This window comes from Nannobrachium achirus (assembly GCF_963921795.1).
Source record: "Nannobrachium achirus genome assembly, chromosome: 22".
In the NCBI taxonomy this organism is placed as follows: domain Eukaryota; kingdom Metazoa; phylum Chordata; class Actinopteri; order Myctophiformes; family Myctophidae; genus Nannobrachium; species Nannobrachium achirus.
Genome location: NC_137829.1, coordinates 22,208,985 through 22,233,395, shown reverse-complemented (window position 1 = coordinate 22,233,395; position 24,411 = coordinate 22,208,985). Strand labels below are relative to the sequence as shown.

Below are 24,411 nucleotides of genomic sequence, written 5' to 3'. Positions count from 1 at the left end.
ATGACGTCAACCACACAACTGTTGCCGTTCAAGTTTGGCCCGCCCCCAGGCCTGCTGGGTGGGGCCGAGGGGGGGCTGAGGTGTGACCAGGAGATTGAGCGGCGCTATGAGATCGTGCCCTCCGTGGTGTGCTCCATGTGTTGCCTCTTTGGGATCATCTACTGCTTCTTCGGTGAGTAAAATGGTAAATGGTAAATGGTGCATTTATATAGCGCCTTTATCCAAGGCGCTTTACAGAGATTGTGCATTATACACACACATTCATATAACGATGGTGTAGGAAACCATGCAAGGCCCCAACCTTCTCACCGGGAGCAACTCTTCGACACTAACTCTGGGGGAGCCCAGGATCGAACTGGGAACCCTTAGGGGAACCCTCCGTGTTCTAATGACGGTTTCTCTACCCCTGAGCCACTGCCGATCACCGGTGCATCTGCTGTTTACAACATCGCTAGAACTTCATCTCCGACATCCACAAGGAAACCTACTCAAAAGTTGCTTTCCACTTTCCGCTTAGCTCCCGTATGTTGGGCATGTCATTATGAAAACAAATAGCTGAAAGGGCTTCAGTGGTTAAGTAGCTGTATATTGTACAGTAGCACCAGAAGACGGTGTAGAATATCACTAAAAGGTTGGCACCAATCATCATCACATTGAAGGAAACTCATCAGAGAATACTGACTTGATCTGCGACTGGTAGCTTTTTTCTATAGCTTTTTTCCTTCAAGGAATATAGGCTATTCATTGTAAAGAATAATTTAACCAATGCTGTTGACGATTATACAATAGTCATAACTGTGTCAAAGATAGGTTAGGCACAGAAAAGCATTTTCCAGAGGCATTAGGTATCTGGGTAAATTACAAACTTGTACTTTGAGTGTGAAGGGAAAATTAACATATAGATGCAATTTACAGAGACGTGGGGTTGTCGTGCTTCTTAACTCAACACGACTGGAGTACCAATTTAGTCCCCAAACACAGGGGCCTTTTACACCGGCAAAGAACTGGTTCTGGTTCTTTCTCCCGCCTATGGGATGAACGAGAGGTGTGCTTTTCCACCGAGAACCGGAGTTGGTTCCGAACCGTAAAAGTTGGTTCGGAACCGGAACCACAAAATCCTTGGTACTTCCAGTGAACCACCATCTGAACTGGGGGACAATGGCTCTGGTTCAATCTGGTGGAAACACAAGCCGGTTTGCAAGAACAAACCAAGGTTCCAAGAAAGTTGAACCGGCACTGGTTCTGGAACCAAGGTTCTTTTGGTGGAAAAGGCCCCACAGTGTACAACTCTATAAGTATTAGAGCTGGGTGCAAATTAGCTGGGGGTGGGCCTTACACGCAAGCCCACTCGATCATGATTGGAGGAACTAAATCAAAATCAAATGGAATTCAACATGTACAGTTTATGCCTGTTAGAAACAGGCTTTCCTTGAACCCTGGCAATTTGAAAAATACAGACTGACAGGTAGCTGGCACATTCACGCATGCGCACACTGAGCTGATATGATCACTTTGTAATGATTTCAAAACAGCTTTATGAGCCATTCCATTTAATTTCATTTGAAATATTGCCCACACCCCCAGGGAAACTCAAGCATGCACGCACACGCACACGCACACACACACACACACACACACACACGCGCATGCACGCATCCATCCATCCATCCATACCACCCCAGCCCTAAAAAGTATGCGTTTTACTTGGGAACCCATTAGTTAATTGGCACACAGACCGTTATGGATCCATAGATTAAGAAAGTTTACACAAATTCCATGTCCTCTCCTCTCATCGTTTCATCTGATCTCATCTGATCTCATCTCTCTTATCGCTTGTCGAGGGAAGGAATTTATTTGGCACTGAATTGGCTGACGTTGCCGTTTTGTCATGTTTGCTTATTGTTCCACCACCAAATCCTTTTTAGATATACTACTGCTACTGCTTTATGAGCCAGTATATTTCCCCATATCGCCAGAAAGCCGTCCTGAGAGCTGTCATTCAAGCATTCCATCTTTCTCACTTCTTTTTTACGTCGCAGGGCTATGCATTAGTGCGATTAGGTGTTGGGAAGAAAACAAATCTCCCAAATTCAGCAGCAGTTCCCCTTTTAGGCTCATCGCTCACCCCCAACAACTCCCCATCCCCGAACCTGTCTCATCATTTCTAGTGTCCAAAGAAATACTGAGTTAAGCGGACTACCCACTGTCTGAAGAAAAAGAGAACGACACGCATCCAATCTACTGCTGTTACTTTAGTGAGCAAGACACAGAAAGTTCTAACACAAAGTTCCAGTCTTTCAACTAAATGACTGCAGCCGGCAGGGTTTGGGGGAATGAGGCACATACTGTAGAGACAAAGACTTGTCTGGGATGAAGAACTAGGGCTGCCTGTATTCTTCTGCTGTGTCTGAACCTGGTTGCACTAGATACATAATAAACTATGTAGTATCAATCTACCACTTGAAGGGATAAAACACTTTTGGTAATTTTATCGTCTACTCAGGCTTTTGTGAACACCTGGTCAGTTTTTAATTTGTTTGATTCAATATTTAGATATTTGATGTTCTCCCCAATCCCCCATCCAGGGCCCATTCCTATACAAACCCATTGTAAATTTGATGAATGGAGTTTGAAGTTACAATGGGTTTGTATAGGAATGGGCCCTGGATGGGGAGTGTCTGATAAAATGAATATCAAATATCTAAATATTGAATCAAGCAAACGTTTCTTTTTAAAAAAAAGTGGAATATCCCTTTAATGTACCACTGAGAGACCCTGACAGGTCAATTCTCTATTAGGTGCATGTATGAAAGCAAGGATATACACAAGTGACTTACTAAAAGTGTAGAAAGTGCTAACCACCGACGTGAGTAGTTCTTATCTTAATGACTTTGGACATAAAGTCTTTATTACTGTAAGGGTAATCAATAAATGATTAAAGTAAGCACTATCGGGTGCCACACTCTGAAGTGTCACAAGTTACAGCTGATTTTTATATCCACTTCACCAGCAAAATTAGGCTACATGAAACCACCACCAGAATAAGGAAATTGCATGTGTGATCGCATGCTGTTCTGCTAATGAGTGCAATCCGGTTAACACCTACCTCAGGGCTGCCCTGGTGGTGGTGGTAGTGGTGGTGGTAGTGGTGGTGGTGTGGACGGTGTGTTATTCTTCAACAGCAGTTGTTATTTAGGCATGTTGTTGCAAATTAGTATTTACCGTATATGCAGCCGCTTGTAGTTTAGTAATGAGTAAGTCAAGAAATACATTGTTGGTGTCAAATGTTACAACTCCGCCATGTTTGAACTTGTGCACAGCTGGTCCCACTGGGTTATTGCGAGCTGTGTGAAGAGCAAACTGCTTCACTGCCAATATCACTGCCATGTATTTAATGAGAGAAAATAACAACAGCCAGTTTAATGAACGCCTGCAGAACACTGCAACAGAGCAAAAACCCATCATGTCGCTGCACATCAAAAAACAAGAGAGAAATCATTTGAGTTTAATCATCCTCTACTTTCTTCTCACCCAGGGGTGTCGCACCAAATTCTGGGCCATGGGTACAACGAGAACGCATTATTACTTTGTGCTTTAACTATTGAAAAATAGCAGATATAAAAGCTCACAGCATGGCAATCGTGAACATTTGTGCAAGTCTTATGAATATTTCAAATCCTTTTAAGGTTTTTTGGAAAAACTATGTTTCTACTGTATGTCAGTGGTGCTCAAACATTTTCATGTGAAGGACCCCCAAAATTACATGTATTTGGCCGTGGACCCGCATCTCAAAATATGTTGTTCCAGGGACCACCCAGAAGCAATATTTGAGTTACAAATGTTCACTTAAAAACATATATTCAAAGATTTGCACACATTTTCATGACTTTTCAAAAATAGCCCGTCTACAAGCTTGCAGTACGGCACTCGGTGCCGTGCTGTGAGCTTGTATACGGTATGTGCTATTTTTCAATAGCTAAAGTATAAAATAGTTAAGGCCCCTCCACCTTGAGCCCTAGTAACTCAGTCCCATGCACTTTCCCCCCCCTTGTGACGCCCCTGTTCCATCTATTGTTCCTGTCTCTCTCTCTCTCTTACAGTAATTTGTTCTCGCATCCTCTCTGATAGTTTGTACTCTGTGTGATTGCATATTGCGGGAGTAAAAGGCATCTGTTTTTCAGAAACACTGAAATGCTAGTATTGGATAGCATGGATGTCAAATCTATGAGACCAAAATAAATGGCTGTTTCATGGGGCAGGAAGTGGAACATGGTACCCGTACCACTACATTGTGATCTGTGGACATCTCAAAGTCACTTTTTCTTTTGCGAAGAGTTATGGATTTCAACTCTGGTGCTTGAGTCTACCTGTAACAGAGTGTGGTTTTGCTTTCTCAGCCTCTTAAATAGCCTGCTTAAACAGCCACTGTTATTTACATAAAGGCTAATACGACATTAGAGCTATTTGATTTGTGCAGGATGGGTCGCTGATGGGTTGGGAGGTGAGGGAGGTCTATTAGCAGGAGGTAGGGATGGGACGATACGCGATATTATCGTTTATCGTGATAAAAAACACGTAGATTTAAGAGAGATTTAATTTATTGTGATATCGTCCTCTGTCATGCACTGGGTTCAATTCACCTTTTATTTGCCGAGCTGCATATCTGGTACCAATTAAACCCCCTATAATTGGTAAAAGGTACTTGTAATAATATACGTACTTGATACTGTCTTTTTTTCACTCTATCAAATGTCTTAGCCAAAAAATAGCCGATCTACAAGCTCACAACGTGTCGTGAGCTTGTAGATCTGCTATTTTTTGGCAAATGTTCCACCCCAGGATAATGGATTTTGATTATCGCGATAATATCGTAAATCGTGATATGAAATTTTCATATCATCCCATCCCTAGCTGGAGGAACAGCGAGGAAAGTAATAAGCAGTGAGAAAGAGGGGATAAGGATAAGGATGGAGGAGGGATGGAAAAGGGGTGGGATGAGATGAGTGGATCAGGATTCTCAGGAATTAGCAAGGGGTTTGAAGAAAGGGAAGAGATTATGGACAATGGCAAGGGGTGAGGGCGTATAATGTGTAGCGGCTGGACTGGGAGAATGGGGGGATAAGTGAGGGATGGAAGGAGGCTGGGGCTACCGGGAGAATAAGAATAGGGGTGGAATAAATACAGTGACGGCCGGACTACACCAAGTCTGTGCGTAGAAGTTACTGCGTGCACACAGCGCTTTTGGAAAGATCCAGTATATATCAATGATAACTGCTACACCAGGCTCACGGATAGCGCGAGCCCCGGATAAGCATGCTTTAAAAATAGGATTCGATTTTGTACACTCACGTATCCGTTTTGTACTCTCTGGTCTCTCGCACAAATACTTCCTCCTTGGTTTAGCCAGGGGCTATTCGTACGCGCACAGACCACATTTTCTGGTGTAGTCGGGCCGTGAGGTGCGCGATGATGCATGGTGGAGGGACTAAGGGAAGAACAAGTAAGGCCTGCGAGGGAGAAGGAGAGGCAAAAAAAGAACAGATGGCTCAAAGTTTAAAATCTAGCAGAATAGCATTTAAAGAAACAAAAACGTCTAATTTCTCTTTTGGGCCTCGACCTAAAAAGTTTGGGAACCAGTGAGCTAGAGCAGGACGTCTGAAGGGAGGTTGCAGAACAGACCAGGGACCGACAGACCAAGACCAAGACCAAGATTGGAAGGGTTCAGGAGGGAAAACTAAGGAGGCCTGGAAGGATTTACAGAATCCAAGGGAGAGCGGTCGTGGAAGGATGGACGACATGGGCTGAGGAAGAGGACTGTGTATTGGAGGACGCAGCTGTGCAATGCCTGATTACACAAAGATAACAGTCTGATGTTGAGCCCTCCACAGAGAGACAGAGAGACAGACACATAGAGAGAGAGAGAGAGAGAGCTAAGCTGGGAAAGGGTTGAGGAATTGTCGGAGGATGGTATATATCAAAGTGGAGAGACGTTTTGTTGTATTGAAGATGATTCTTTATTATAAGCTGTATGTCGATAGTGTTAAAAAATATATATATATGTACGGTATATAAAACTCCATAGCTTTCATCCTACAGTACTGTTAGGCCCCTTCAAGCCATTGCCAGGGGACAGTAGAGATTCCCTCTCTCTCATTGTAATGAAAGTGGGTTTTCGTGGCTGTGCCAGTAACAATAGGCAGCGTGCTATCGAATGGGTTTAGACCAGCTTAACCATGTTCCTTTGTTAAGCCACATTGATCCCTGCCCATATTACCCATAATCAATATCCACTGTGTCAATGTGTGCTGCAGGAGGCAGAGGGGAAGGGGGGAAGTGAAAGTTGATGGTATCTCAGCTCCAATACAAATCATTGTGTACTGTACTGTACTGTACTGTACTGTACTGTACTGTACTGTGTGCGTGCGTGCGTGCGTGCGGCATACCAATATTTCAAATGAAATTAAACTGGAATGGCTCATAAAGTTGTTTCGAAATTATTGCACAGAGATCATATCACCTCAGTGTGTACCTGTCTGTCTGTTTTTCAAATTGCCAGGGTTCAAAGGAAAGCCTGTTTCTAACAGGCATAAACTGTACATGTTGAATGATTCCATTTGGTTTTGGTTTAGTTCATTCTAATCGATTTGTTTTCATTTGACTTCCTTTCCATTCCATTGAACATGTGTGTGGGAAGGCTACTCTCACACAGAGGTAGAGTGATGCCGCAGTGTTGAAACTTGTTCCCAAAGCGTCCTCATTCTGCCAAACAAGCCTTGGAAGCTGCTTGGATGTAGGCTAACACAGCGCAGTCCATGGAAGCTGCTTGGATGTACTGTAGGCTAACAGCTCAGTCAGTGGAAGCTGCTTGGATGTAGGCTAGCACAGCTCAGTCAGTGGAAGCTGCTTGGATGTACTGTAGGGTAAGCCAGTGCTTCTCAAACCTTTTCATGTCAAGGACCCCCAAATGAATATGTAATAGGCCATGGACCCCCCATCTGAAAATATGTTGTGCCTGATGAAGGTTTGAGTGACGTTGTATCCCCATTAATACATTTACAAGACGGTGTGCAGGACGCCCCTCTTCTGCTCTTTGACTTCATCACTCTGGTGCACCTGTCCGTCTCCATATCGTCGTTGTCGGGTGGAAACCTCGTATCTCAAAGTTTCAAATTTGTACATTCTTTCGCAAAGTAAAGCCCTGTATCATCATACAAGTAGTAGTAGTAGTGAAAACAGCAGGTCTACAAGCACACAACGCCTCGCGGCGCGAGACGTGTGCTTGTAGATCGGCTGTTTTCACCAGTTTAAATCATTTTTAAAATGATAAATGCAAAACGAACGGTTTTGGACATATTTCACCCGACAACGACGATATGTAGGTGTGCAAATTCTGCAAAATGACTTTTTCCTACACAAATGTACGCGAAAAGGTAAAAAGTTGAAACAACAATAATACGCTTTAATGACCACGAAAGAGTCCTCTTTCTCCGTCATTGTTGTATGTTAAGCCATGAAGACCTGAGGCTGATTCTAAAAATGACTAAATCCTAATGGTCTTCTGAAAAAACATGTTCCTACTGTATATCACCCCCATCTCAAAATATTTTGTTCCAAGGACCCCGAGATGGAAAGATTTGAGTTACAAATGTTCGCTTAAAAATACTGTATATATGTAGTCAAACATTTGCACAAAATGTTCATGATTTTTTTCTACACGCACTATGAGCTCATATATTTGCTATTTTTGAAAAGTATAAAATAATGGTTAAAGTGGTTGAAATCTAAAGTGTGTGTTTGGTCTCCTCCGCCGGGTTCCAGGATACCGGTGCTTCAAGGCGGTGATGTTCCTGACGGGCCTGATGTTCGGCTCGGTGGTGATCTTCATGCTGTGCTACAAGGAGCGGGTGATGGACACCCAGCTGAGCGTGGAGGCGTCGGTGGGCATCGGCCTGGGCATCGGCACCCTGTGTGGCCTGGTCACCATGCTGGTCCGCAGCGTGGGTCTGTTCATGGTGGGCCTGCTGCTGGGGCTGCTGCTCGGGGTGGCCTCGCTCATTGTGAGTATATACTGTAGACCACTGGTATCCCAACCACTGTGCCGCGGACCTTTGGTGTGCCCTTTGAGATGCTTTGGTGTTGCCTTTGACATTTCAAAGGGAACTGGGGGGACCCAGGGAGGTCCCCAAATGATTTTGGGAGGGTCCCCAGAAGACAGTGAAGTCACTGTCATCTGTGATAAGGGGGCGGGGGGGGGGGGGGGGGGGTGTGCTGTGCCAGGGCCCCGTTATCTCGTCCAGAGACTAGTTAACTGGTTACCATTGTTACCAAGTGAACAGGTGACGCGGTAGCGGCTGGTGAGTGAAAACACTACATATCCCATGATGCAACTCGGCCGCCAGCATCATGGAGCGTCTATTCTCCATAGGCTCCTATTCATTGCTGATGCAAATAAACGGCTTTAGGATTTTAGTTTCACGACCGAATGTAAACAAACCATTTGAAAATTGACAATTTCCACAACATGGACACGATCGTGGCTTCGGGTAAAAGTTAAAAATGGGATGTTGAATCATGACCCTTAAAGAGGTGTTGCCATAGTTTTGTACTTTTTCTGGTTTTCATGTGTCTAGGAGGTTGACAGTATTTCATTAGACCCCCTGGTGTGGTTGTTATGAGCAATTATGTATTCCCTTTGCATTTTGGATTTCTTTCTCGAGGCTGCTCGAGGCTGATCCAAAAACACAGATAGAGTGACATCACTCTATCTGGAGATAATAAAAAATTATACATAAGTGCCGCTTGTTGAAATCCCAAATCAACACCGCTGTTTCTCTCTCTTACTCTCTTACTCTCTCCTCTCGTCTTTCTTCAAGGTGATGGAGGAGTTCTACCATCCCAGGACGGTCTGGGTTCCACTGGGCATTCTGCTGGGCTCCGGCACGCTATTCGCCGTCCTCACCCTCCAATGGCAACGCTGCTTTGTCACCCTGTCCACGGCCACCTTTGGCTCGGCTATCATCACTGTCACCGTGGACTACTTCATTGAGCTGTTCGCCTTGGTCCACTACGTTTACGAGAGGCTCAAAGTAAGTGTGTGTGTGTGTGTGTGTGTGTGTGTGTGTGTGTGTGTGCGTGTGCGTGTGTGTGCGTGTGCATGTGCGTGTACGTGCGTGCACATGTACTAATTTATGTGTGGGCGTTTTTGACCCAAACACAATTACCTTCAGCACCAAGTATCTCTTTATTGAGTTGTTACGCTCAGTGCACTACGACTCAAGTTAGATTGAGTGTGTGTGTGTGTGTGTGTGTGTGTGTGTGTGTGTGTGTGTGTGTGTGTGTGTGTGTGTGTGTGTGTGTGTGTGCGCTCGCACATGTGTGCGTGTGTGCGTTGAGGGGTAGTGGCATTGGGAGAAAGTGAGTGTTAATTAGATAGCATTGACTGCTTTATTGAACTCTTCACGTTTGGTGAATTATTGTGTACAAAAGGCAAGGAACTATGCACTGTGAGAGACTAAAGCCAGAGTTACACGTACTGTAGTTATGCACTGCAAATAGCAGATCCTCTAGCTCACAATGTGTAGCAGAGTGACACGTTGTGTGCTTATAGATCGTCTATTTTTGGCACATCAAGCCCTAACTTCTCAGTGGTGCTTAGCTGGCTTTGTTGAATGGTCGATTCTGATCAGTCAATAGCTGAATTCTGCTGTTGTAAATCAATATTTTTGGTCAAAATGATTGATTTTGTAGCATGTAGGAAACATGATAACAGTGACTGCAGGCATTACTGGAAAATAAACCCCTTCAAGGCGTTTATCTAAAAGGTATGGTTGGTGAACAGGAAGGAGTACATTTCAATGGATGTGGTTTTACTGAACGTACTTTGTACCAAAAAAAGTATTCAATCAATCAATCCATCCTGCTTTTCAGATTCATAGAACATTCGAATCAATGCAAAGTTCATTCATAGAAGATTCAAATCAATTAAAAGTTTAGAAAGCATGCCTGAATTTGATGGCAATCACCTCCTGTAAGAATTTAATAAATTGTAACTCATGTCCCCTCTAGGTGGCGCAGAAGAGGCCGTTGTGCTGGTTCACCTGGGTCATCCTGGGGGTGTGGCCTGTGCTGGCCCTCCTCGGGGTGCTCATCCAATGGAAAGTCACCGCAGAGGGATACTCTCATACGGAAGGTGAGTGATGCTGCTGGGCAAGGTTATTAAAAGTACTTTTGATGTTTTTCCATTCATCTTTTTTTTTGGTTTTCATTTTGACTCCATGTTCATGAATTTCAATTTTGCTGTTTTAGTTAATTAATTACCCTACTGCTGTGTGCTGCTCTTAAGACGTCCTCCTTCTGCCAAATGAGCCTTGGAAGCCGGTTGGATGTAGGCTAACAGCTCCGTGGCAGGAACTAGAAGGCTGACACTGATGCTCTGATGGGAGAATCCTCTCTTTTCATCAGGCACAGAGGGGCTTGTTTCTTGACACCATTCCATTTCTCCATGTCTCTGCCTCCCTCGTCCCTTTGTACCTCGGCTGATGTTGTGTATAGGCTGGATGCCCACTCTTGATGTTTCAATTGCTTTACTGTTCAACTTCTTGTCAAGCTCAAAAGCTTTGATCAGAGTATAAGTGAAGGGAAATCAACAATCGATGAATCTAAGTTGGGCCTTGCTCTGCCTTGTTAGGCTTAGTAGGGATATTCACAAACACGCACACATGCCTGCACACACGCACGCACACTCACGCAAAAGTGAGTGAGACACCGTGGAATTTGATCTCAAGTCAAGCGTTGAGACATAGGTGTTCCATCAAATTCTCAACCGTTCAGAAACTAGCTGTGGAAAACACAGAATGACACAATAAGCCACAGTTTCAAGTGTCACATGTCACCCACAAATAAAAGTTTCCACATCTGCAGCAAGTACAACAAATACTTTAGAACAACTGCTTTTGAAACAAAAACTAAACAAAACAAAACAAACAAAAAAACGCCCCATGATGCCTGTGAAACTGGAGCATCTGCTGTGTGTGTGTGTGTGTGTGTGTGTGTGTGTGTGTGTGTGTGTGTGTGTGTGTGTGTGTGTGTAAGTGTGTGTGTGTGTGTGTGTGTGTGTGTGTGTGTGTGTGTGTGTGTGTGTGTGTGTGTGTGTTATAGCTGTCACCAGCCTTGTCAGCGGTCTCGGGCTGTATTTACAGAAAGAGGCATAGTCTGTTCTGTGAGGAAGTACAACACGTATGACACACACACACACACACACACGCTCGAGCAGGCGCATGCACACACACACACACACGCACACGCACACACACACACACACACACACACACACACACACACACACACACACACACACACACACACATACTGTACAAACACAGACTCTCACACCGTTGGTGAAATGTGTTGTGGGAAGTGAGACTGGGAGCATTCTTGTCATCTGCTGTTGTGGAAAGTGGAAATAACAAACAAAATATGAGTTACAGTACATCCACCCAGTGTCAAACGTCAATGTCTCTCTCTCTCTCTCTCTCTCTCTCTCTCTCTCTCTCTCTCTCTCTCTCTCTCTCTCTCTCTCTCTCTCTCTCTCCCTCTCATGCTCACACAAGCCCACAGTCCCACACACACACACACACACTTGCTCGCCCATTTGATGTCTAGCAGAGTGTGTCACGGGTTGTTCTACCGTGCCTACGGACGAGTCGCACACAACAGTCTGTTATAACAGGATAAAACGGCCAGCTGCCACAGCATGCAGTCACAGCATATGGGGAATAGAAAGCCAGATATAACGACAGAAGCTTTTTTGGCTATTTCTATGAAAGATGAAAGAGCGTGTGTGTGTGTGTGTGTGTGTGTGTGTGTGTGTGTGTGTGTGTGTGTGTGTGTGTGTGTGTGTGTGTGTGTGTGTGTGCACGTGCATGCGTGCGTGCGTGCGTGCGTGCGTGCGTGCGTGCGTGCATGCGTGCGTGTGTGGTTGTATTATACTTTTGAGGGCCATAGGTTCCTACAGGTATTATATAGTAAAATTAGAGAATTTCCCTGGTCCGCAAAAGAGAATGTGTTGTTTTTACAGCTAGGCTTACAATTACGAAACGATTCATTTTGGGTTAAGAGGTTATGATTAGGCATTTAGAGTTTAAAGGGTTATGTAAGGGGTTGGTGTTAGAGTTGTGCGTTGGTGTACACAATAGCCTGTGTACAAGCTCAATTAAAATTATAATTTAGGCATTTTGCAGATGCTCTTAATTCAGAACGACTTACAATAAGCAAGGTAATACATCAATACAATAAGCAATACAATATCAATCTAGACAAAATAACATAGGTAGACCGCTCGGTCTACCTACCTGATCTACTATCATCTACTACCTATCTACTACCTGATCTAATCAGTGAAAAACGTTATATAAAACCTAAAAAATGCTATTTAGCTTTCAATATAGTCATTGGGGGTAGGCGAGTGCTACGGTAAATACTATGGGCTTAGGTGAGTCTGAAGAGGTGACTCTTCAGTCCACGGCGGAAGCTTTGTTCTAAGTGCGACAGGGAGTTTATTCCACAATTTGGAAAACCGTCTATTCTCAGCTTGATAGAGTTGGGGTTAAAAATGGCAAAACAAGTAATATCACCGTCCTAAAATTATGTTGTCCTCACAAGTATCTAGTAACACAAACGTGTGTGTGTGTGTGTGTGTGTGTGTGTCTGAGAGAGAGAGAGAGAACATATGTACATGTTATGTCCGTTGCCATAGATACGGCGTGCGGTGCCTCTCTCTGCGTTAAAAAGGCTTTTGACTGAGAGGAGCAGAGAGGAGGTGCAGTGGGCAAAGACCTCCTCATTAAGAAAGGGTGTGTTCTTCTGGGAGAGCAGGTGTCAAACCCATGAACTTAACCCCCGCTTAACCCCCGGGGAAACGTCCATTTATCCAGTCAAAAAGCTGAAGTAACAAGGGCATCTTTCACCAGTAAGCCAAGTCGGTGTTGATGCACATACCAACTATACAGTACGTACTGTAAACAAACAACAAATCAATATGTCTGTAGTACACGGACAAATGTGTCCGTGGCAGATTTAGTTTCCAACATTTATTATAATAACCCCATTACCGAATGTCAGACTTTTTCTTCCTCTTGAGAATATGTATAGTATGACACTGATTTACTATGACACGATGGCACATAGAAGTCCACTAGTACAGTGGTTTCTCAAACCTTCTTATTTTAAACGACCACCATAAAGGCCCCTTCCCACTGGGCACGATAACGATAAAAAAAATATCATTTTCATTTGACGTGGATGGCAGCTAGCGTAGCGTCCACATCACAACGATAAAGCTGTCATAATTGAGGTGAACGCCGACATATTGTTATCGTTATCTTTATCGCGTCTGGTGGGAATGAAGCTTAACTCTGAGAGTGTACAGATGAAACCATTTGGTCCCATTTGTAGACTGTCAGAGATTTAGACCTGTTATGGTCATTCTGGGCTATAGCTCTTTTAGTGTTTCTGGTAATATTATTGTCTGCATGTCCATGTCCATGTCCAGCCAGCATGGCGATTACCTCTGACTGGTTCTCAAGATGAAGAACAGTTTTATTACACCGGCTATAGCTAGACGTTAACCCACTGAGAAAAACCCAATAAGAATTACTATTCAGATCACTCTCTTCACGCCACGGTACTCTTGTCTAGACAGTTGTAGAACAATAATCTTGGAGGTCACTGGCACAAAATATTATAAACAGTGAGGCTCTGTGGGCCTATTGCCTATCCACTGCTGTAAACTACAGTATACAATCCTCAGTATTTGTCTAACTCTGAGGGTGTACAAATGCACCTGTCCATTTGGACACTCTGGAATTAGATTAACTCCAAGGATGTTGCTTTATTCTGAGAGCTGTACGCGCTCAGCAAAAGCCCGCTGTGTCGTAGTGTTCATTTTATGAGCCATTTTTTTAATTTAATGTCAGTCTTAGTCCAGTTTCAATCGCCCTTGTTAGTTTTTATCACATTTAGTCAACCTCGTCCGGTTTTTATTTAGTCAAGTTATAGTCGAGCCTTTTATTCTTTATCTTAGTCCAAGACAACGTCATTTTAGTTAGTCTGGACAATTATTTTACACCTTTAATTTTTTTGTCGGCAAATAATATAGATCATATCCATCTTCCATCGCCTTCACATGAACCTCCTGTGTACCCGGTATCGGCGATAACACGCAACTATGATTAAAAAATCACACCCGTGTGAACTGAGCGGTGGTTTACCCCCCCCCTTCCCCCCTGTGTGTGTGTGTGTGTGTGTGTGTGTGTGTGTGTGTGTGTGTGTGTGTGTGTGTGTGCGTGTGTGTGTGTGTGTGTGTGCCTGGTCTGGCCTGGCCTGAACAACAGCGCCCCTCCCTTAACATGTGTGGTCATAAAAGGTACTGCAGGCCTGCAGGCTACATACAGACACACACGCACACACACACGCATACACACACGGCCACGTATAGGAGACGGTGTAACCACCGCTCAAAAATATAACATGTGAAAGAAAACACAATGCTCATGCGCGCGCTCACGTACAGTACGCACGCACACTGCGAACCATGGACCTGGCCAAGAGGGATGGAGGACAAGGAGAGATGGAAAGGCCAGGTGTTCCGGGGGAGGGGTGTCACAGAGGGGATAGGATGTGGAAAAAGTGGGGCAAAATGGGGTTTATGGGGCATCACGCTCAGACACACACACACACACACACACACACACACACACACACACACACACACACACACACACACACACACACACACACACACACACACACACACACACACACACACTGCACACAAATAGGCCTATACTCACATACACACACATGCACGCAAACACACACTCTACTGTACAAACAATAGACGCGCACAAACATTTATTCATATTTACAACAAAATACAGGTCTTCTTCAATGACAATAACAAACATTTTAACTGAGTGCGTCTAATAAATGAAATTTAATAAAAGGTACTGTACCGTTTATTCACAAACCTGTTTAGAACTCAGCTTTGAGCCCTCTCCACGGGCCTCGGCTTACCAATAATAACACTCACACACACACACACACACACACACGCACGCACGCACACACACGCACACACCAACCATGTGGCTGGACTGGGGGTAGAGGAGGGGGAGAAAGAAGGGAATATCATTAAAGCGGTTTCCCTGGCAGATGGCACCTCGTTAGCCAACACCCCCCGTGCCTGTGCCCTGGCACAAAGAAACACACACACACACACACACACACACACACACACACACACACACACACACACACACACACACACACACACACACACACACAAGCAGTAGAACATAGCCTTTCTTTTAATGAGGCTCGGGAAAAGGCCTTTTTATTCCGTCCTTGGACATTTGAATCACGCAATCAATAATACAATAGATCTCTTTCTGTCTGTGGCGCTTGGCCTGCACATGTGCGCACACACACGCACACACACACACACACACACACACACACACACACACACACAGACACACACACACACACACACACACACACACACACACACACACACACACACACACACACACACACACACACACACACACACACACACACACACACACACACTCACACACTCTCACACAGTAGATCAAACAAGCATTGGGAAGTGTTCTTACAGCATTATTGTCTGCTATTGGGGAAAGTGTGGAAATAACAAATAGCGGTAAACAATAAATTATGCCTCAACAGTCCTCTATATGAGCAGAGGATCTCTCTCTCTCTGTCTCTGTCTCTCTGTCACTCTCCCTCTCTGTCACTCTCTACATCTCTCTCTATCACCCTGCTCCCCTCTATGACTGCTTGGGGACTTTCCTGAAAAGCTTTTGACTGCCTTAAGTATTTTTATTTGAATGAAAAGGGTGGGTTACAGTAAGCCATTTATTGTTTCACTCTCTCACTCACTTCTTAGTGTTATTATTTTACAATCTATCTCTCTCTCTCACACACACACACACACACACACACACACACACACACACACACACACACACACACACACACACACACACACACACACACACACACACACACACACACACACACACACACTAGAGGATGACACAGGAGTGGATTTTCACTCCTGTCCCGTCCCACTCCCGCAGAAAAAATCCTGTCCCATCCCAATCCTGGGCCAGAGTAAAAAAATAAATCCTGTCCTGTCCCACTCATGTACAATGACTCCTGGTCCCATCCCGCTCCTGGTCAAAATCACTCCTGTTCACATCCCGCTCCCGATCGCGCAGATGTTTTTCTATTTTGATCCATATTATATTTGATATCATGTTAATCTATCTATAAATGCGAGAAGTCTCTGCGTGTCTGTCTGTCTGTCTGTCTGTGTGTCTGTCTGTAATCCGCGTATCTCGAGAACCGTTCGTCCCACCGGCTTCAGATTCGGCACGCGCGTTCCCCGCCGCGGCACGGAGTGCAGTGCTGATTGTTGACATCAGGCTGTTCCGGAGGAAATCGGCAAAAGCTCTGACTCATTGTGACATTACTTCATAAAATGCTCTGACATCACGTACGCCACATGAGTCAACAAAAAATCTCTGTGAGTGTGTATGTATGTATGTAATCCGCGTATCTCGAGAACCGTTCGTCCCACGGGCACGCGCGTTCTCCATATATGGGCATAACATGAATGCCCCCATATATGGGCATAAAATGGATTGCAGACAGACAGATACAGATATCTCCATATATGGACATAAATGGACAGAGGCAAACAGATGGTCAAAGATCTCCATATATGGGCATAAAATGGACGCAGACAGACAGATACAGATATCTCCATATATGGGCATAAATGGACACAGGCAAACAGATGTTCAAAACGGGTCCTATGACAACAGGTATAATGAGGTTTGCATTAAAGGGGGAACCGGCACTGTGTCTGCAACACAGTTGGAGGCACAGACAGATACTCCATATATGGGCATAAAATGGACGCAGATAGACAGATATCTCCATATATGGGCATAAAATGGACCCAGAACTATAACTGCAGTGATCTCCATATATGGACATAAAATGGACGCCGACAGACAGACAGACAGACAGATATCTCCATATATGGGCATACAGTAAATGGACACAGGCAGACAGATGGTCAAAACGGGTCCTATGAAAACAGGTATAATGGGGTTTGCATTAAAGGGCAGGGCATTCATTCCCTATTTGCATTGTTCCGAGTTGGCCAGGTCGCCGACTAGACGCTGGGCCGCCCGAGCTTCTAGTTATTATATAATGTATAATTTTATAATGTTCGCAGTTCAAAGACCTCACTTTCCTGTGCAATTTATTTCTGCGATTTGATGAACTGGTCTGGGATGATTCCCGCTCCTGCCCACTCCTGTTGATTTTCATTCCTGTCCCGTCCCGATCCTGGCATTAATACAAATTTGACTCCTGTCCTGCGGGAATCCCACGGGACCCACGGGACCCACGGGAATTCCTGTCAAATGTCATCCTCTAACACACACACACACACACACACACACACACACACACACACACACACACACACACACACACACACACACACACACACACACACACACACACACACACACACACACACACACACACACACAAACAAGTTTGCTTGTGATTGCCTGTTCTTTGCTCATACATTGCTCTTTTATTATTTTCAGACGTGCTTTCTCATTCCTTGTTTGTCTCTCAGTTTGACCCCATTACAATTCCTCCATTCTCTTCTCTTCTCTTCTCTTCTCTGACCCCCCTTTGTTCACTCGCTCTCCTCTCTCCAAACAACCTCATCTTACTCTGCTTATTCAGGCTTATCTCTCCATCACTATTGCTTGTGTATCTCTTGATCTCATTTACCCCAACGTAATTGTCTTCTTATTTCAATTTATAAGATAATAGTATTTTCCTCCTCCCTCTCCCTCTCCCCCTCTCTCTCTCTCACCCTGTCAGGCACGTGCACACATAATCAAAGGGGGCTTGAGCCCCTGCCCTTTTATCTGTCTGTAAACAGTGCCCTTTTAAGACCAAGAATGCAGTTTTTACTATGGTGAAATAAATGCAAATGCCTCCTTTCCATGCCATACCTGAAGGCAGCATTCAAGAGAAGTGCCTTGTCCAAACTCTCTGAACTTGAATGCAGCATCCTATGTTGAAAGAATTGCCCTGTCTCTGTAAAAAGCCATGCCGTTACACCACATCTCCAGTATTGACTTGCTTATGCTGAGTTCAGTGTGGTATCTATAACTGAAAATAGCCGACCTCCAAGGTCTCAACGCGTGTCGCACGTGTGAGCTTTGAGGTCTGCTATTTTCGATATTTCCACCAAAAGGCCCTTTTAGAAATGTCAGCCCCTACCTCTCTAACATTCTCCACGCGTCCCTGCTCTGCCTGTCTCTCTCCAGTGGTCCTGAGTCGACAGCAGCGCCGCGTGCAGCTCATGCGCATCCGCCAGCGGGAGGAGCGCCTGAAGAAGGAGAAGGAGAACAAGAAGAAGAAGAAGCAGCGTCCCAGCCAGAATGCCGGCGTCAACAAGTCCAAGGGCCACTCCTCGCTGTCTCAGCACCACCAGCAGTACCACCACCCGGCCCCCTCCCACCCCCACCACCAGACCCACAGTAGCGCGGGGCCGCCGCCCAAGGCCCCGCCCCCGCAGACCGAGCCCGGCTACCACCGCAAGACCAACCCTGTGCGCCGCTTCGACGGGGACGTGCTGTCGCCGGTACGTTTCTGCCCGGAACGACCCCAAAAAGGGTCTCGCTTTATGTTTGTGTGTCTCTCTCAAATGGGGGTACGTGTACCCCTTGGGATATGCGAGGGTACTGCAGGGGGTATGTGAGAAAAAAGTAGAATGTATACTGTTCAAAGAAATGAAGGGAACAAAATGTTCCCTTAATTCTTTGAGCTTTCTTTGAGCAGTACTACAGTATAGTATACTATACTCAAATAAATTAAAATAAATTAATTTTGTTCCCTTCATTTCTTTGAGCAGTATATTGTAGTGTTATGGTCACTGGACAATAAGAAAACATCGACAGACTTGGTAGCACTTTACAATAATGACCTGTTATAAATCATTTATAAACATTTATAAGCAGTTTCTAGATGAGTAATAAAACATGAACAAACTGTTTATTGACATTTGTAAATGTTTAACTAAACATTTATAACTGTTTTAAACATCATTTACATGTTATTAGTAAGGTATTAGTAAGTAGTAAACTAATCATGAATAAACTATTTATATACATTTGTAAATGCTTACTAAATCATTTATAACCAATGCTAAAATTCACATAATGTGTAGGTAGGAATGCATTTACAAATGTCTGTTAAGGTGACCTCCATGTGTTGTTCATGTTTAATATACGCTTTGTAGATGTTATCAAGAGCCCTAATGTAAAGTGAAGACTATTCATTGCGACCATCAGGTTGCAAGTTACTATGAAAACCTCCCCCGGCTGTCTGTCAGTCCCTCCGTCAGTCTGTCCGTCACGTCACATCACGTCACGTCACACTTTTGGCCCTACTCTTATCTCCGGCACCGTTTCCCCTATCCATGCCAAACTTGCCAAACTGCTAAACATGAACAAACATGGAGGCCACATTAACAGACAGTTGTAAATAATGAATAGTCTTCACTTTACATTAGGGCTCTTGATAACATCTACTAATGATTTATAGATATTTAAGGAATGTTTTACAAAGCATAACCATGAACAAACAAGGAGGCCACATTAACAGACAGATATAAATAACCAGTAAGGAGATAAGCAACCTCATGGTGGCGCTAGAAGAGAGGCATGTGAGAAATCAGGGGTGGAGGTTGTGGTTTGGCAGCCAAGGAGTGTGTGCAAAGTTTGGCATGGATAGGGGCAACGGTGCCAGAGATAAGAGTAATAATAATAATAATAAAACTTTATTTGTATAGCACCTTTCATGACATGAAATGCAGCTCAAAGCGCTTTACAGAGCAGAAAATGAAGCACAAGTGCTTAACAGAGAAACAGTAAAATAAAATAAAAAATACAGAATAAAAAGAAATAATTAAAATTATTACAATTAAGCAGAGAAATAACAATTTCAGAACAGTGCGGACGTCAATTAGCAGCACAGGGATTTAAAAATTTAGCTAAAAGCAAGAGTAAAGAAATAGGTCTTGAGCTGTGTAGGGCCAAAAGTGTGGCGTGACGTGACGTGACGTGACGTGACGTGACGTGATGTGACATGACGGACATCCGGTGGAGGTTTGTATAGTAACTTGCGACCTCACGGTCGCAATGAATAGCCTTCACTTTACATTAGGGCTCTTGATAACATCTACAAAGCGTATATTAAACATGAACAACACATGGAGGTCACCTTAACAGACATTTGTAAATGCATTCCTACCTACACATTATGTGAATTTTAGCATTGGTTATAAATGATTTAGTAAGCATTTACAAATGTATATAAATGGTTTATTCATGATTAGTTTACTACTTACTAATAACTTGTAAATGATGTTTAAAACAGTTATAAATGTTTAGTTAAACATTTACAAATGTCAATAAACAGTTTGTTCATGTTTTATTACTCATCTATAAACTGCTTATAAATGTTTATAAATGATTTATAACAGGTCATTATTGTAAAGTGCTACCAAAACGTTCTAAGCAAAATGCTGTAATGCTGTCACTGTGGTGATGTCAGAGATGACTGACATCATAGACTGGCTGCCAAGTTCTCTGAAAACAAAGGGTGCTACACATGGGTGACGTCACTGTAATGACATCACATCATAAAGCCTGGTCACCAGAGAAAGCGTTGCGTTAGCACTGTACACTTATGCAAATCAAAATATTTGACATTTAATGTTGACTTTACCTAAAACATGTCGCATAATGAATGTTTCCTACATGCTAGATTTCCAGTTCAAGCACTATGTGCATTTTGGAAGTAGATTAGAACTGATTCCAACCCTATCGGTATGCACTTCGAATGGCACTGAGTCGGCAGCAGCAGACTTCACACACCGCTTGGCGTGGGCACTCAGGGCTGGCGCCTCGCTTGGGTGCTCAAGCCCCCTAGAGACTGCCTCGAAACCTCAAGATTCAATGTATATATCGTCACTGTCGGGTAGAAACCTGGTATCTCCAAGTATGTTTTTTCCCGTAAATTAAAGCCTGACATTATACAAAAGTGTCGCACAAAAGTAGTGAAAATAGCAGATCTGCAAGCACACAACGCCTCGCGGTGCAAGGTGTTGTGTGACGTGGATCTGAGATGTGGAGTAGAAGTAAAAGTATTGGAAATTGGAAATACTCAAGTACAAATACCTCAAAATTGTACTTAAGTACAGTACTTCAGTAAATGTACTTAGTTACTTTACACCACTGCTATTGGGTATAGTATATCAGTAGCTTGCACCCATATAGTGGAAGGGCAATCCCCCCCCCTCCCTCCCCGGCTCTGAAGTCAGAGTGCTGTGCACTTTACCGCCAGACATGACATGACGTAAACGGTAATTGCAGATCAGTTTCCCAAAACCACGCTTATCTGACACGTCCACAGAGATTTGATAACCCTCGTACCCGAACTGATGTGGATACTCCCCCAGGGGTGGATATACCGAGGCAGTGTTACACCACGCATTCTATCTGGAAGAACCACCGCTCTAAGGGAGTTACTCTCCATCTGCTGCATGCAGCAATAACGTACTGGTGCAATGTTGTGTTGCTTTGAATATAAATATTTTGAAGACAATTTCTAATAAATAATTTAGCAAGCATTTGACCTAGATAAAATCTTTATGTCAAAATATCCACTTACTGTAACCTGTACTTAGTTGACTGGATTCCTAATGGCTCTATACTATATGCCCCCCTCCGACGAATGTTGACTCCAGAATATAGGGATGAATAAGTAGTTTAAAAAAAAAGAGATAACAAATATAATATTAATTCAGGCCTGCCAAATAAAGTATTGAAGTTTGATGGACTGCTTTTTTGCATCGTTCAGATTTTGTTTATTCTGTGCAACATATACTGTACCTCATGAAAGGGATATATAACAGCTCTCCATTGCACTGCCATTTCTGTGGTTTGAAGTCTTTCTCTGCAGTAGTTTAATGCTTTAATCTGCTATTTTTGAAAAATTGTGATTTCGAATATATCTTTTTGAAAGCGAACATTTGTAACTCAAATATTTGCTTCTGGGGGGTCCCCGGCACAACATATTTTAAGATGGGGGCCCGGTCCGCGGCCAAATACATGTCATTTTGGGGGTCCTTGACATGAAAAGGTTTGAGAACCACTGATTTAGAAGAAGGATTTAGAAGACACTTATGGAATCGGGTCAAAAACATTCAAAGACTTGCACATAATGTTCAAGATTTTTTTCAAAAATAGCAGATCTACAAGCTCGCAGCGTGGCACTCGGTGCCGTGCTGTGAGCTTGTATATCTGCTATTTTTTAATAGTTAAAGCATAAAATAATGGTTAAAGTGGTTCAACTCTAAAGTGACACAGATTTGTGTTCAGGTCTAAATGGCTTATAACCCTAGCTGTCATCTGCATCTTTCTTTCCATCCACAGAGCTACATCAGGAGCTTCAGAGACAGACAGACGGACAGGCGGGCGTACTCCCACGGTCGGATGATCAGCCGCTCGCGTATGGCAGAGCTCGACTACGACTGCGGCTCCCAAGTGCCCCTCACCGCGCCTAGCGGGCCTCCTGTGCGCGTCTGAGACTGTCTGGGATTGAGACACACATGCACACACACACGTGTGCACACACGTGCACACACGCACACACGCGCACACACACACACACACACACACACACACACACACACACACACACACACACACACACACACACACATACAAACATACATACATGCACTTGGGAGTAATTTGAAACCTATGTGCAACACCATACTGAGATGTTTTGTGCTTGCATTTTGACTCATACACCAACACACACACACACACGCACGCACGCACGCACGCACGCACGCACGCACGCACGCACGCACACACACACACACACACATACACAAACATGTACGTGGCACACATTCGTGTTCGTGCTTACAGTCACACACACAGAGAGATCAAGCGTCAAACCCTAATCTTGTGTGCCAAACCAACCAACTGCCTATTAGCCCCGATAGGATCTTATTCCATCCTGAAGGTCATGATGAGGTTGAATCTTCATTTGAGCTTTTTCCATCACGGCCCTGTTAGACGACTGCAGTTTTCTGGTTTGGTTCCAGCGCTGTGTAGAGTGTGAAGTCTCACTGGTGAAGACAGGGCACAGTGACACTGTGTCCGTTCGTTCCCTATAAGAGGATTGTGCAGGACCGGATTGTGTTCAGAAGGTGATTTGGTCAAATCTCTGAGACATCATCACACATCACAGACAGCTGCCTACAGTTAGGGTTGTTCGATTAATCGATTTTTAATCGTAACCCGGTTTTTTTCCTTTGGAAGATTTAAAAAAATGGAAATCGTAAAATCGATTTTCACTTTAATTAGGGAAATTCTTACTCATTGGAGCCTTGCACGCGCAAAAAGTACACAGCCCCGTCCTCCTAAAGCAGGACGACAAGGTCCGACACCAAATTAATACTACTTTCTATCTGATGTGTAATTTCTTTGATGCGCGTTTAGCGCACGTCAGACTGAGCAGAGTTCACCACCTCACTGCGCTCACTCGCGATGGTTCAAGCAGCAAACAGAACAAAACGCTGCTGAGCTGGTAAACTTACTCTACTTGTTGTAGTTTGAAAGAAGCTTATTAATTCTGTGTTACCCACCTACTGACTGTAGTCTACTCCTACTGTCCGTCACTGTGTTAATTTTGCGTCGGGAAGCGAAGCGCTTCGCCTCCGTTTACAATCAGTCAACATCTCCGTGCATGAGTGGTGCAGGGCAGGGGCGTAGCCAGGAATTACATTTTGGTAGGCGAAATGCCTACCAAAATGCCTCACCAGCCTCCAAGAGCTGGCTTGTTTTGGCTGTTTTGTCACTCACTATTGATAATGAAACACTAAGGACGCTAAGTTGTATGTGATTGTTGCACAACTAAAGTTATTATTATTAATACCCTTATTGTTTTATTGCATTTTGCTATTTGGCTATATAAAAAAAATCAAAAAATGAAACAATAATGAAAAAAAAAAAAAAAAATCCTTGCATTTTTTAAATGAAAACAAAATAGTTGAAACAATGTATTATTCTTTTAACAAAAAATCGAAATCGAAATCGAAAATCGGGATTTCAGAGAAAATAATCGAGATTTTATTTTTTGGCCATATCGAACAACCCTACCTACAGTACATAAAACCTCTACTGCTACTGTGCTGATCTGGGA

At 43.8% G+C, this 24,411-nt stretch overlaps 1 protein-coding gene across 1 annotated transcript; it reads left to right on the top strand.

Annotated features, from left to right (window-relative positions):
• tmem198aa (transmembrane protein 198aa) lies at nt 1-22,781 on the top strand (the record flags this gene model as incomplete). The annotated part of the gene is made up of 6 exons (XM_080753149.1): nt 1-172; nt 7,819-8,057; nt 8,874-9,116; nt 10,066-10,189; nt 18,456-18,772; nt 22,629-22,781. The coding sequence occupies 6 exons, from the start codon at nt 1-3 to the stop codon at nt 22,779-22,781; spliced, it is 1,248 nt and encodes a 415-aa protein (XP_080609275.1).
• Between the last annotated feature and the right edge of the window lie 1,630 nt (nt 22,782-24,411).